The sequence below is a fragment of the Cotesia glomerata genome, linkage group LG5 (genome assembly GCF_020080835.1).
Source record: "Cotesia glomerata isolate CgM1 linkage group LG5, MPM_Cglom_v2.3, whole genome shotgun sequence".
NCBI lineage: Eukaryota > Metazoa > Arthropoda > Insecta > Hymenoptera > Braconidae > Cotesia > Cotesia glomerata.
In genome coordinates this window covers 10,105,011-10,121,740 of record NC_058162.1, presented here as the reverse complement: position 1 = coordinate 10,121,740, position 16,730 = coordinate 10,105,011, and the positions used below count along the sequence as shown (strand labels likewise).

The 16,730-nt window shown below is 30.0% G+C and overlaps 1 protein-coding gene across 6 annotated transcripts in view; it reads left to right on the top strand.

The window, feature by feature from the left end:
• LOC123265091 (protein TANC2) overlaps nucleotides 1–16,730 on the top strand; it is a 52,134-nt gene that overhangs the window by 13,183 nt on the left and 22,221 nt on the right. Inside the window, exon 1 of one of the 6 annotated variants that reach the window (XM_044728698.1) lies at nucleotides 13,519–14,090. The exons of 4 other annotated variants lie outside the window; for them this stretch is intronic. In XM_044728698.1, the coding sequence (XP_044584633.1) occupies nucleotides 14,018–14,090 (73 nt within the window). In that variant the 5' untranslated portion in view covers nucleotides 13,519–14,017. Of the gene's footprint in view, nucleotides 1–13,518; nucleotides 14,091–16,730 lie in introns of those variants that run through there. One more of the 6 variants, XM_044728702.1, reaches the window with a different exon arrangement.

Below are 16,730 nucleotides of genomic sequence, written 5' to 3'. Positions count from 1 at the left end.
ATCATAACGGACTTGATTTATTTTAATTTTCAGTGGTTTTTTGCCATTTATTTAGATTTTTAGAGATGTCTGAGCCATATAAATTCGAGATTTATATTTGGCGGATCGAAATACATGAGAATCATGATTGATCTAATTTTATAAAATTTTTTTTAACACAATATCTGGAATTTTTTGTTATTTTTTACTTATTTTGCAATTTTTCAGGGTTTTTTTGGAATTTACTTAAACTTTTAATGGCTTATGGTCTAAATAAACTTCAGATAAGTATTAAGCGGGTCGAAATACATTAAAATCATGCTTAGTTTAGGTCAAAAAAATTTTTTAAATCATTTTAAATCGCCTAAATTGCCGATTTTCGTCATTTTTTTTCGGTTTTTCAAAGTTTTCTCGAAAATTTGACGGTGTACGGGTCAAACTGACCTCAAATTAGGATTGAGCGGGTCGAAATACATAAAGATATATGGGTCCCGTCAAAAGTACTGACAACTTTTTTTTTTTTTGTGTACCGGTGTTATTTATAGTGTTCAGAACACACCATAATTATTTATTATTTTCAGGAATATTATTTTCTGCAAGATTGCCTACTTATCGAGATTATCAATTTCATTCGATTCTAAGAACAATAATGAAACTTTTTTTTTCTTTTTTAATCAATTATTACATTATTGTACGCAATTGATCAATTGATAGACGTGGAATATTCATGATCATGATGTAGTATTGTATACAAGTATAGTAGGCAAGCGAGGAGTATTTGAATTTATTTATTTTGTATGCAACTGATCAGTAGGCATCTGTTACGTATTCGTATTGTAGAGATCTGTAGGCATTTGACATAATCATCAAACATTATGTAGGCAAGTGATATCTTGCAAGTGAGATTGAAGAATTTTTCTATTAAAATCGTTAATTTTTTCTTACTTTCTCTAAAAAAAATAGTACTAACCATTTAAATCGAAATCTCAAAAACTCAATATCCAAAATCTCAAAGTATGATGAATGATGGCAAAATATAAATAGCATTAAGCTTCATCCGATAAATCATCAATAGCAACAGTATCGATGATGAAAATCTGCAGGGAACTGTCAGAAGTAATATACATTTATAAATATCCATCTTGAATGATGTCTTACTAGTCGTTTTTTTAGGTGTAACACGATCCACGATGAAGCTTCGCGCCCATACTGAGTTAGTCATATGTACAGTGTCTACATGTACTAACAAGTACCAGTTGATACTAAAATACCGATATTATATGTATATACGCCATATATATATACTGTTGAGATGAGTGAAGGTGAACGCTTCTCATACCGGTAGGACCAGAAACTAAAACAGGACTCAGTTCCAGTTCTATAAAATAAGTTCTCTCCGCGATTTTTTATTTTTCCTGTCTTCCCTTTGTTTCAACTAGAGTCTTTTTTCGGATTAGATTCGCAACATAACACTGTCGAGATTTTGGTCTCCATACCAGTTCTATCCAGTGCTTAGAGCAGGTAGATCAAGGATACCTGTTCTAAATTATCTCAGTGTAGGGTTTTGTTTTAAATTTAATACTTTTATCTGCTGGTCGGCCCTTTCATCCTCTTCTTCTTCTTCTTGTTCTTGGCAGTAAAAAATATTTAAAAATTCGACGTTAAAATTCTTATTTTCTTAAAGTTGGTTTCAATTTTGTCTATGTCTTAGCAATAATTTAAAAACTAATGACCGGTCCACGGACAGGAAGTTAATCGTCCGTAGGCGTGTTAGTAATGTGCGAGTACGGGGGCTCATCGCGTCGCGAATCATTGAGATGATTTAACGCTCAACTTGTTTCTCTGCCCACACTGATAATTCCCGGTTTTAATTTGCGTTTCTGTCGTGTCCACGGGTTTTGTGGGTACACACTGATTATATTACTAGAGACACTTTCATTCATGTTTACCACGCAAAGGAATAGTAATGGTTCTTTTTTATTTCACTGAAAGGTGGATGCCCATTTGGTAGGTTAATAGAACATGCATACATACGTGTTCATTGATAATGATAACTGTTGACTGTTAACTCCCGATTTTTAATGCTAATAACTTGCATGATTTATCGGTATTTGAGATGTAGTTATTCAAGGTATCAAAACACTAATTGCTTTTTACGATCGAAGGATGATTATTGATGAAGGATTATCTAGACGGGGAGTCGGAAAGTCTATTGTATTTTTTTGCAAGCTGACAACCCACGAGAGTATTAACTCGTTTGGGATTTAATTATTTTATTTACAGTTTTGTTTATTAAGAAAATTTTTTGATTTTTAACTTGGAGGAGAAATATTGAGTAAAGGATGGGAGATAGAGTGAAAGTAGGTAGAATCTTTTTTGTAGAGAATTTAATTTTCTATACAAATTAATCTTGTAATTTTTTCGATTTTTTTATATTTTACTCAAAATTTGAATTTTAAACATCAATTGGAGTCGAAATTCTGACTAAAAAATGGGATACGATAAAACTTTTAGGGACTTTTTTTTATAGAAAATTTAATTTCCTATTAAAAAAATACTTTTATAATTTTATAATATCTACAATATTTTGGCTAGAATTTGAGTATAAAGTTTTTAAAAATGATCTTCAAAATGAAAAGAGTAAGAGAAATTATATCAAGGCATAGTCATGTGATAAAATGAATTTTCATAGTAAAATTATGTGTTATTGTAAAAATCAAGCCTTTAATTTCTATACCTTAACATATTTTTATATATTTTTCGGCGATAGTTTATGTATTATCTAAATTTATTCAGTAAAAACAAAATTCACGATCCACTGGTAAAAAAATGATCAAAAATAGCCGTAACCCTTAAAAATAATAACTTTTTCATCGAAAGTGCGGAACACCATGGACAACATGGAAACTATCCGCATATAGAAGCAAAATGAAAGAACCTGGCTTCCTCTTTTTGTTGAGACCCCGACGATCACGTGTCGCGTCTGTGGCCCCTATAAGGCTACATATGTGTACATATAAGTGTATGGTAGCGGTGCGTCCTTTCTTGATATTCGCATGTGCTCATGTCCATGCTAACACAACTTTGCACACCATGCATCGAACACAAACATCTGATGCCCAGAAGTTTTACAACGGACCAAACTGTACTCAACTACACACACACACACACACACACACACACACACACACACACACACACACACACACACACACACACACACACACACACACACACACACACACACACACACACACACACACACACGCGTGCGCGCTTCTCTTTTATGCACACACTTGTTCCCAGTTTCCGATACATTGCTTCTAGTTCTCTCGCAATCTTACTACGCGATCGTACAGTTAATTTGTCCTTTGCCTAGTATAAGGCATGCGAACAACTTTAATCTCCCTTTGTAAAGTCCCCTTACTTTTAAATGTTGTAAGTAGAATAAATTTATAACATATACCTTTTATATATTTATATTGTATATATTAACCAACAATATTATGTACCAATATCATGCACCGCGAATCGCAAGTAACAGATACTATTTTAATCGCGAGATTTACACGCGATAACCGATTAAATTTTCACTTCATACTTTATATTTATTACAGTTTTTATTTACAAGTATTTCAATTTCGTGGTTTCGTAATTTGTAATATAATAATAATAAAAGTTTAAATAATCTGTAAAAAGTTGTTTGTGACCTCGATGAACGTTGACATAAAATTTCCGAATAAAAATAATGAAAATTAATGAAAGATAAGGTTATTTTATTTCTTCTTAAACTGCATTATATATATATTTATATATATTAATACAATTATGCTCATTTACACATATACGTAATATATATAATTTTATTTTTTATTCTTTATTAGTTATTTTTTGTCCAAGGCGACGGTGCTCGTGAAAGTTGTTCGGACGTAATGATTTACGAGCGTAACGCACTCAGTAGCATTTGTCTCAAATATTATTTCGGTGCTTATAATAATAATTATTGTTATTATCATTATCATCAATTTTATTATGTATTGTAAGGAGGGGACAACGGTACTGCTTGGATCAAATCTTTTCAGATTATTTACGGATAAATAAACGGTGATTTTTTAGCATTTTATGAAAAGGATTCTTAATAATTTTATGATTATATCAGGTTGTAAGTAGCGCGAAGTAATTTATGATATATGTATTTATTTTTTTATCGGAAATCATGTAACTAAATATATTAAATATATTATATCAATTTGAATATTTTTCATGCAGATTTTCTTTTCGAACTTCAAAACCATCAAGCGTAAAAATAAAAATGATAGATATTTTAAAAGGAAATTGAACGCTCTAAAAAAAGGTCATTGAAAATTTTTGTTTGACAAGCAGTTTCCATATAATTAATCTTTAATTAAACATTGATCTGTTTTGACAATTCGAAAATTAAGTATGAATTTTTAATTTTAAAATTCTATTACTGACAAACGATTAAGTTATATAGAAATATAGACACATGCTTTTGAAGAAAACTGAATACTCTATAGAAAAATATATTTTTACATTTTCCGATAAATTGCTCTCTTTAAAAGTTATTCAAAGAACAAGTGGTAAATGCTCGAACACCGGCGTATCGAGTTTGATTCCCGGCGAGGGTAAAAGAAATTCCCAACCCAATTCATTTTCTATCTTTAAAAAAATTTATGAAAGATTTTTTTTCAGACAGTAAATATATCTTAAATTATCATTCTCTCTAATAAAATTTATCAAGACTTTTCTAAAAATTTTTTGAATTAATGGACTAATAATTAAGAGAAAAAAAAAACGTAAAGTAAAACTTTCTAAAATTTCTCAAATAAGCAATTAAGATTGTTAGCCCTGAAAAGATAATAATAATAATTGGATTTCGTAATAATTTAATGAGTAAAAGAAAAACTGATAACTGTAGTTGGATCTTTGAAATTTAAAAACAGAAGCCAACACATTTATTGAATGTTCTTTCATACTTTATCCTTTACATAAGCAAAGCGGCATAACTAACCCATACACATACATATAGTATACAATACTAGCAAACAATATGAACGTCAACATCAGTCAGCAGTGAACTGCAGACTACATATGAGTCCAGACTGTCGAGTAACAGCACAGCAGCGTGAGTTTACCTGCCGCATGTGCGTGCCAACGTGAATATCTTTTCCTTCATACAGAGTTTTATTTTGTGTGTCGTATTTACGTGGTACGGACATCGCACACAGAAAACACGTCACACACGAGTAGGACAGAGAACCGCGTAGTCTACTACGGCAAACATGACCGGCCAAGATATCCAGCAGCCACGCAGTCCTTAGTGTAGCGGATGCGGGTGGGCGGACCGGGATCTTATACGAGGGCCCGCTTAGGTTCACATATAATATCGTAATATAGAGAAAGAACCAAAAAAACAATGATGATAAATAAAAGTAGTAGTGTCGACTGAGCCACTATGCAACTCCTCGTATGTACTGGAGGTAAACCTGCAGACATCTCACAAGTGCCCACATTCACATTCACATTACACATTGTACATTGAATATTGCACTCGAGTACGAGAACGAGGTAAGCCTCCGACTCAAGACAGGGGTAATTAAACGTCCGACGGGTAAGCGATTGACGGTTGAGTAAAAATTACCCTGCAAAAACGCTATTAAAAATAAATATGTTAATGTCGGAATGGTGGTTGCTCGGTCGGATACAATATGGACAAAAAAACTCGAATTAAAGTCCATACTTGCTGCGTTTCAGGGATGTGATGGCTAATTTGTATTTGTACAACCTTTTTTTTCAAGTTTGAGTCTTGAGAAGTAAAGTACTTGACAGACTTGTGTATAGTATAGGAATATTTTGAAGTTTAATGTCCGAGGGATGGAAACAACTTTGTAAAAATAAACCATATATGGTCATGTATAAGCATATGCGAACGCATGTATGTTCATGATTCGTGTATGGAAATGTATGATTCATATATAGATCAATTATGTTCATATGTAAATACATGTAGCCATATATGAAATGTATATGAACACACATGATACATGCATGTCTTTAATTGTATTATTTATGTTCATATATTAATCATGTGTGTCATATTTTACATACCCATGATCATACACTGTAAAAAAACCGGGGTAAATCCAAAGTGGTGTAGGTGTTAAAATTTGCGGTGTTAAATTCCAACACCGAAAGCGGTGTTACAATAACACCGCTGCCGGTGTAAATATTTTTTTCCGGTGTTAAAACGGAGTTACAGTCAACGCTCTCTGTATTTGACTCACCCGTACAGGACCATTCTCTGTATTTGACTCGTCCTTGTCCATAAGAGCTGTGTAAAATCGTCAAATACAGAGGAAGAATGTGGTCAAATACAGAGAGCGGTCAAATACAGAGAGGTCCAATACAGAGAGCGTCGACTGTAAAATATTTTTTGATGTTGAAGATATTTTACTCTGTGAATATTTTTATTCACTAAATTACTACTATTAGGCAGTATATTCATTCATAAAACTATTAATTATTGAAATGGTAGGTGTAAAATTGTATAATTTTTAAACAAAGTCCGTATTATATAGGTAACAATTTTAATAACTAAAAACCGAAATTAAAATTTGTTCTAGATGATACTCATAGACTTTTTATATTTTTTTATGTCATACATTTTTTTCTTAACTTTTATAGGCATAATTTTGTTTATTTCAGTAAAAATCATAAAAATTACACCGGCCCACAAAAAGAAAGTAGTCTGTACTTTTGACCGGACCTACCTATCTTTATGTATTTTGGCGTGCTGAATCCGAATCTGAAGTTAGTTTTGTCCGTACACTCTCAAAATTATGAGTAAAATGTAAAAAAACCCCTAAAAAAGGCAAAAAATTGCGAAAAACTGCAATCATCGTTCTCTTCATTCGACTTACACATCATTTTTTAAAGATTTTAAAATTTTGTGAATATTTCAATTCTAAGATCATATTTCATCCATTAAAATGCACCTGAGTCATTAACAATCGTGATTAATAGATTTTTTCTCATATTTAAAACTACAATTTTCTCGATTTTTTTTATTTTTTGAGATTTTTTTTTAATTTTAAAACGTCAATGGGACAAGAAGACTTCAGATTCAAATTCAGTGGAACAAAGTACATAAAAATCATACTCAATCTGAATCCAAAAAATTTTTTTCATCTCGATAATTTCGATTTATTATGATTTCTTGCCTTTTTTTTTTGGCTTTTTTGCAATTTTTTCAAATTTTGACGGATCAAGGGGCTACTTAACGTTTAGATTTAGATTTAGTGAATTGCCTTACATAAAAATCGTACTTGATCTGGGTTCAGATTTACTTATTCATCGCTGTGACTGCAGATTTCGCAATTTTTTGCCTTTTTTTGGGTTTTTTTTTTTTGCATTTTACTCATAATTTTGAGGGTGTGCGGGCAAAACTGACTTTAGATTCGGACTTAGCACGTCAAAATACATAAAGATAGATAGGTCTGGTTAAAAGTACAGACCACTTTTTTTTTGTGGGCCAGTGTAATGAATACTACTTTAATATATTTTCTATTTATTTTTTTAATTTAAAAACTAAATTTTATTATGTTTTATAGATTTTATAATCTTGATATTTTAAATAAACTGTTTACTCCACTTTTACACTGGTATTACTCCGTTTTACACCGATTTAACACCGGTATTTTAACACCGGAAAAGTTACGCCGGTGTTATTTTATTTTAACACCGCGCGGTGTTAAAATAAGTCCATTTTTAACACCGCTCTTTTTACAGTGTATATAAAGTGTAGGGTAGGGCGGGGCTAGTTGATCGTAGGGGTAAGTTGTGCAATCGAAATATCTCGAAAACTAAGCAACTTACAACAAAAGTGTAAATGGTGAAAAGAAAGGGTTACGAGAGGAGAACACATCGCGCGAAAGTCAACTGCCGTCCGATGTTTAGACTAACTGACAAAACGTTTTCTTTTTTTTTTGCGTCAAAAAAAAAAACAGGTCTTTAGAATTTTTCTCCTACACTCGCTTAAAAATGCTATTTCGTGATCACGAAAGTATTCAAAGATGACTTAAATGTTTGCCCTTTCGATTATATATGATTGTTTATTTTTAATTCTTATCATTCTTTTATAACCTAATTTTTATTTTGTTGCCTCAATTGGGGATAGTTGAGCAAGGCGCTGACTGCGTGTTAAACCAGCCCTACTAGATTTTCAATATTGAAAAATGAAATTTTTCTTCACTAAATTAATAATTATCAATTGATTTGTACATTTGATGATTTAATATAACGTGTAAAAATTAAAATAACTCATATTGATATTATATTAATAAATATATAACATAATTATAATTAATATTGTTATGTTTATAATTATTATTATAATCATAATTATACGTATGTAGAATTATAATAAATTAAATATTTGCTTGTTAATTACAATTTTTTTTTGTTTTCATACCATTCTATACAGTCATTCCGTCTATTTTAGCCATTGCACAACTAGCCTCATACCCATGCTCAACTAGCCTCACTAGTGGGGCACGTTGAGCAATTTGGAGCGCTCGCGTATTTCCGGGAATAACTTGAAAATTTGGACTCGGATCGTTTTTGTGTCGCTAGACCTTTTGAAGAAGACTAAATTACGAACCTAACAGTATATGACTTGATTAAATCCGATACATCGTCTTAAAGTTATGGAAGGTCGGACCAAAAAGTGATCAACTAGCCCCGCCCTACCCTATATGAACACATATGTGAACATGCATGATGAATGTATGCCCATGTATGGATCATTTATATTCAAATGTGAATCATGTATTACATGTGAACATACATGATTCATATATGTCCACATACGTTCATATGTGAATCATGTGTCACATGCACTGATAAAAAAAATAACTTGGCTCAAGAGAAAAAATCTTGACCCAAGAATACCATTTCGAAGAAAATAAGTTTCTTGCATTAAGAAGAAAAATTCTAGAGTCAAGAAATTATTTTTGATTTAAGTAAATTTTCTTGTTTCAAGAATTTTTTCTCTTGACTCAAAAAAATCATTTTCCTCAAAATAGTATACTTAGTTCAATATTTTTTTTCTTGAATGAAGTTAACTTTTTTATCATTGTGTAAAAGACACATGATTATATATGTTTCATATGTAAACATACATGATCAATGTATGTTCATATATGAATCATGTGTCACATATGAAACACACATGTCCATATATGAAGTTTATATAATCACATATGTGTTCATGTATGTTTCATAAATCATCATGTAAGCTTTATAGATAATTTACGTACGTCCATACGTGATTTTTTTTATCACCTATGGAGCATACATGACCACGTACGAAGTGTATAATATTAAAATTGCTCCTGTTTATGTAAGTGTTGCACCTCTAAAGATTAAAGACAATAGACAATTCAGAAAATGAGTTTGGTAGTAGAATATGAGTAAAAGCAATTAATTGATCTGGTCACTGAAATAATAAACGGTGAGGTATAGGTGGTTTACAAGCCGAAAAGAGCGAAATTTTATTAGGGATTATGGGCAGTAAAAACGTCTTGGAGACTCTTGGAGCCTCACAGCGACTACAAGCTACAAGACTGAGGCTTAAGCTATAAGAGATTTAAAAAAAGGCTGTATATATTTATACTCGTGAGAAATAATGAGAGAGGAAGTGAGAGAAAATAATAATAAGACCTGATTCAACTGGAACGTGACGATTCGTATTATTGCCTGAAATCTTTTTTTCAAAAGTTAACTCACTCACTGTTCACTGTACCCTTTTTTTCATTATACTATACCTATACTTCAGAGTACGTAGAAATATATTTAAAGATAAAAAATAAATAAAGATGGAGGTTTAGGAGCTGACTTTTTATTACTTGATTTATTTTGAGTTTTATATTTTTTAAATACGATTTATAAGGCTTTAGAAAATTTAACTGGCAAATAAAAAATAATTGATTATAAACTTTTTATTTTTATTATTATTTAATGATTAATAACTTTTAAGCTATCTAATTTATTCATTTACCTCAAGAAGACTTCTTTTTCAAATCTTACCATCTACTAATACTAAAATATTCATAATAATGTCTACTAATTATTTTTTAAGAGATAAAATAGAAAAAGTTAAAATTTTTTCAGTTTCTAAAGAAAATTTTTAATAATCAATTTATTTTATCATTTTAATAGTTAAATCATTTATAATTAACTTTTATAATCTATATAATTAATAGATTAAGAAAAATGTCATAGCCGATGTATTTATATGATAAAATGGGTATTTTTAGTTAAATTGCATATTATTGGAAATGTCTTGACTTAATTTTGTGTTTTTTCATGATATTATATACTTTATGGTATTAGAAAATGGTGAATATCAAAATATCAAACTTTGAGTCAAAATTCCAGTTAAAGGATGGAAGATTAGGTAAAAGTGATAAGAATTTTCTTTGTAGATAATTTAATTTCCTAAAAAAATGATTCTTATAATTTTTTTGAATTTTTTATATTTTGCTCAAAATTTAAATATTAAACATCGATATTTTGATTTTTAACTTGAAGTCAAAATTCTGACTAAAAATGGGAGATACAATTAAACTGATAGGAACTTTTTTCACAGAAAATTCAATTAAAAAAAAAATTATTCTTATCATTTTCCCGCATCTATGATATTTTGGCTAGAATTGAAGTTTTCGGAAATGATCTGTGAAATGAAGCGGGAAATTTTATCGAGTCATATTAATGTTTAATTTGGTATCATTGTAAAGAATAAAACTTATATATTTATATACGGATTTTTAGTGTACAGGCGTAATAACGCTCTTTTACACCCTAAGCCTTATCATTCTGCTTAGTTAACTCTGCCTTATCATTGCGGCTGTGGACCGACTTGTGCCTTCTGTACCGCATTTGCCCTAATCCTCACCACTCGGCTATTGGAACAGTAACATGGGAAAACCACAGAGAAAACCCATGTTAGTACAGTCGGAGCTGGGTTAAGTCTACAGTGATTGATAAGAAACTCTTCTTTATCGACCACTGGAGCATTAGGCCCCTCTCCTAGTGTGCAGAGATCCCTCGCGCTAGCCAACGCTGACTAGAGTGGTCACCCATTCAAGTTGTTGCTTAAAATGTGTGATCGCCCAAGTCAGACGTGTGCCGCCCGGCTATCTCTGCCACTTCCAGAGGCTGGCAACGTAACGTAACGCACATATTTTTAATTATAATCACTGAAAAATATTGGTGCGTGCTGGGATCAAACCCGGGTCCCACTCTTTCGAAAAGCGAGCACCGAGCCGACCAAGCCATTGCCAACCTCTTTAAAGAATAAAACTTTATTTTTTGTCTAAACATGATTTTATATATTCTTTGGTGATAGTCACTGCGGGTTGCTTGTTATTATTTTTAAAGTTACAAAGTATTGAGATACAATAATGGAAAGTATTAAAGTAAAAATATTATTTAAAATAAATTAGTATGCAACTGAAAGCGATATATGCAGAAGTGTATGGACTGTACGGTTAACGGAAGTTGTTCTACTTTGGGTGTAGTGGATCGATGCACAACCAAGAGCCAGAGCCGACCAAGAGGCACCTGTGAGACCAAGAGATCCCATGCGAAGGCGTCGCGTCACGCGAGCCTACACACCGTAACACACATCCTACAACACCATCATTTTCTCATGGATCGAGATCTTGCTTTTTTGGAGCAGGATACTGCCTATTAACTTCTTCCTTTGTTTTTTATTTTTTTGCTATAAATAAAGTGAAACAATTTTAAGTAATAGTTTCTGCAAAAACTTTAACAACTTTCGTTGATATCCGCGGTTTTTAGATATTTTTTATTTAAACGGCACGAGTGCGCGAGCTCAAATTACCGATTATTATTTTGATGAATACTAGCTTTCATTGATCATTTTTATTTAATAAAGTAGTAAATTATAAGAAATATTTAAAAAATTATAAGTATAGACAAAAATTTTTTATAATATAAGGAAATTTTATATTAAAAAGCTAAAAAACATGATTTTATAGTAAATTAAACTTAAGTATAAAATAATTTTCAACAAGTTTAGAAAAATAATAGATTAAACAGATAATGAAAAAACTTTTGAAATAAAAGAAATTACAAAAAAAATTCATTTTATTGAAAACAATGCTTGGGATTCTTGATAAAATTGTTGTAAATATTTCGTAAAAGTAAAGTTATTACAAAAATATCTTGAAAAGCAACTTAGGTATTTTTTACATTAAAATAAATTTTTTAAAACACATTATTGTTATTCTAAACTTATAAAAATCATTCAAAAGTATTTTTTGCTTTTTAATTTCGTTTGCTACTAAAGTGTGATTCGTACTTTTTTAAACTATAATTTACTCTCACATTTTTTAATATAACTAAAAAGAAGCGTTAGATGGTAATATTTTATGAAATTGAAATAATTAAGTTTACTTAATTAAAAGAAGCACAATATTTACATTGTATGCGTTTATTCTATTAAATTAGTATAATTAATATATAGGACAAAGTGATTAAATTATTTTATTTTAATTGTTCTTATGTGTGTAAATTTTTAGATTAATCGCACGTCTTAAAATCAACAAAAATGACATTGAAAAATTTATTTACATAGATAAAAAAATTAAGTTGATTCAAGATAAAAAATGTTGAACCAACATAATATTTTTGAAGAGTTTCACTGACTTAAATTAAAACCCCAATTTTTCAATCAAGTAAAATTCACTTAAATCAAAACAAATGTCTTAAAAAAAACTATCAAATATAAAAAAAAAAACTAAAATTTTTTAAATAATATTTAATTAAATTTCTTTGCAATGTACAAAAAAGTTCCCACTTTTCCTCCTAAAAATTTTTTTCAAAGCTCAAAATTCAAAAAGAAACCTCAAAAAGCTCTCACATAAAAAAAGCCATAAAACAATTTTTAAAAAACTTCTTTCGCTGGTTTTTACTTATCCCTACATCTACAAACGACAAATAAAAACATTCTAATGTCACTCTACTGATAAGGAAACGTCGAGCCAAGCAAGTACTTGCTCGTCAGAGCGACATTAACCCATGAAACATATCGTATTTTTTCCCGTGAGTACCCATGGGGGTACATCAATCCACTTATGAATAAAACAACCTTATCCTCATTTAATTCTCGAACTTTTGGCCCACTTGCTCCATAACAAGACTAAAAGCAACGACCAATACACCTAAAAACTTAAAAGTAGAACCTTCGAAGCATAAAACCCGTGAAATCTCCCCGAAAAGCCAATTAAGCACTAAAACAATTCCTTATCATCTCATATCAGCGACAATAAACAACAAGCAAAATAAAGCAACATTTAGCTTAAATGTTAAGATTTATATATGTGAGTGTAGTACTGAACACTGTAATATCGTACGCTCAGCGTGAAACGCTAAAGTATATATAATACAACCGGGCCCCATTCTACCGCCAGTTGGTTCTTCACTTACTCGATTCTGTCCGTACCCTCCTATCCCTCGTACTCGCACTCTCAGCAGCAACCAGCAATCAGTTTGCCGCGGGCTTTCTTACCGTACACTTCTCATTTTTTATCTCTTCTTCTTTTCCGCTCAAACTTTGCCGAAATTAAAATTTTTTTTGCCAGCTTTTAATATTGTAAACACACCCATGGCTCCCAAGGATTTATTTAAGTGGTTCAAGTGCGAGTGTTAAATATAAATATTAAATAAAAATATAAATAAATAACTTATAAATATGAAGTATATATTTCTTCCTAAATCCATAAATATCTGATCTTTCGTGGGAAGTTAAAACGTGACTGGATGCCCCGAGTGATCTGGAGGTGAACGATGAGACGGGAGTGCTGACGACTCTGCTACTGGATTTAAGTTGAGTCTTAGCTTCCAAGTGTTCTGCTCATCTCTTCTCATATAAATATATAAAGAAGAAGAGAAGAAAAGCATATATAATACTCGCTAACAAAATAAGGAAGGTATGGCGCCTCCAGACAGGATGAGAAGGTGCTCGCCTCCGCGGCCTGGATCCGGTCTTAGTCATTCGGTTCTTGGTGAGTGTGTGATTTTCTTTCTTCTTCATCGCGGTTAGCTCCTCTCATTCCAAGGAAAAAATCCGAGATTCAATTCCAGGCGCTCTTCTCACTCTTGGCATTAAACTTCCATTCGGAGGATAAAAATAAAAATATAAATACAAGAGTACTCTGGTCTTATACCGGTAATGCTCGTGGGCTAGCATCAGTCCCGACAATCAGGCGCCTGAGGTTCCAATTCCAATGATACCTAGGTGTGCTTATCAGGATTATATTACTCCTAACAATACTCATTACCGTTTTATTTTATTCTATTCAATTACTCGGTGCTGGGACGCTATATTTATTACTGGCGGAAGACCAAGGAATCCCAAATGTCAATTTTAAATAAGTCGGTTGTGGTACATCAAGAATTTTATTTTTTTTTTTTGTTATTTTACCTGCAAAGATAAAAAAATTAACTTAATTTTTTTTAACAAGAAAATCATTCTGAGGAATTTAATTCTCTTGAATCAAAGAATATTTACTTAAATAACGGAATTTTCTTAGTTCAAGATTTTTTTTTAATTGATTCAAGATAATTAAGCTCTTTAAAATGATGTTTTTCGTTTATGAATTTTTGTTGAGAATCAAGTTTACTTTTTTTTCAGTATAAGATACGTTTGGAATTTTTTAGTGTTGAAAATTGGAGGGATAATTTCTAAATTTTGGTTAAAAGTTTGAATTGATGCGAAAAAAAACTGAAATTAGAAAAACTTCAGGCCTAACTTGTGTGAAAAATATTTTATTAAATTTAGTTTTTGTGTTTGATGTGAATTTACAAAAAAATTTCATTTTCTTATAAAAATGATAAAGATTATTTACAGATTATTATACAGATACAGTATTATTATAAATATTATTATACAGAAAAAGAGTGCGAAATTATTCAGATTGAATAATAATAATAATAATAATAATAATAAAATATATAAAAAACTTTGTGATATTATTGTTGCAAAAAAAAATTTAATTAATTACTTTGAGAAAATTTTAATGGTATTTTGACGATAAATTCATATTTGTTCTAAAGTATATGTATGAATTTAAAGAATTGAATAAAACAAAATTTTTACTTTGTAAACTCTTATTTAATAAAATGTTTTTAAATAAATGAATTCATTAACAGTTAATTAAATTTTCTATCTTAAAGTTTGTTTTGACGTTAAATTAGATTGTTGAAAGAATAAACATCAAACAAATTTGTAATTATAATTCAAAGTTTCAAATTCATATGACATAAATTATTTATTAATCTCTTAAAAATTAAAAATAGAAATCTAATTAGTGAAATTTCACTCCTATCTCAACGTGATAAAATCTTGTCAAATATATTGATCAATTAATTTAAAATTTCATTTTGATATCTAAATTATAAATCTACCTCACTAAAAATAAATGGCCTCTTGGCGGACTAATTTTCAACACCAACAGCGTGAAAGCAGAAATAATCCTGAAAAATGATCTTAAACTTGTAGAAGTGCTAAGAAAAATTCAGTATTATATACCTGTTATTTTAAAAAGCACAAAAAATGATTGTCAAGTTTGCAAATATTTTTCTAAAAATGTCGTATTATAAATTTGAACAATAAATTTTCAGAAACATCTAATCTTAATTTTCAATAATAAATATTTTTTCACTATAAATAGTGGAAACAATTTCAACTAAAATGTTTTTTTATGCAATTGCATTTGTAATATTTCATAATACTAAGTAATTATTTAAAAAGTGTATTGTAAATTAAAACTAAAATAAAAAAAAAAATTTTGCAAAGAATGATCACACAATTAAAAAAAAAAAAGCAGCAAATAAAATCGCGCATTTAAGTCTTTAAACTTTCAAGACATAATACATATTACATCAAGGAGTAACCAGCATAAACATACACGTAGATTATTTAAAAACATGACAAAGACTCATCGGCTCGCTATTAGATATAATATTATCATACTAAGACTGACTGTGGCTGTTTTTAAATTCCAATAGACTTTTTAAAGTGACGTGTTCACCGTGATGAAATACCTGTTTTCTTAGACATTATTCACAGGTGTATTTGTAACATTGCGCGTAAAACGTTTTACATATTCTCACATATTCAATATTTATATATCATTATGATCATAACTCATAACCAATAGAGTAATATTTATAAAAATTTTTAAAACTTTTAAATAATGATTAATTGAAATCAAATTTCCGGGCCAAGTGATTTAAATAAGAGAAAGTGTAAAAATTCATAGATAATTTACTCATTTATTAACCATTAATGATTCACATTCTTCAAACTTTTGGCAGATAAAAATCCAATATTCGTCATGCTTCATACCTTTTTATTATTATTATTATTTTTAATAATATGGTTTGAAAAGAAAATTTTTGAATTCAAATACCAAATCATTATAGTCAAACTTTAAAAATGGCTGTAACTCCTGAAATATTAATTTTATCAAAAAATCAAAAACGTAGCTTACAAAATTTCCTACCAACAATGTTTGTGTACTACAAAATTATCTTCAATATTTTAAGAGATATAGTAATTTAAGTAATGCTCACAGTGATAAATGAAAAATTATTATCTAGTTACTTCAAAAAAGACCATAACTCCTGAAATATTGATTTTT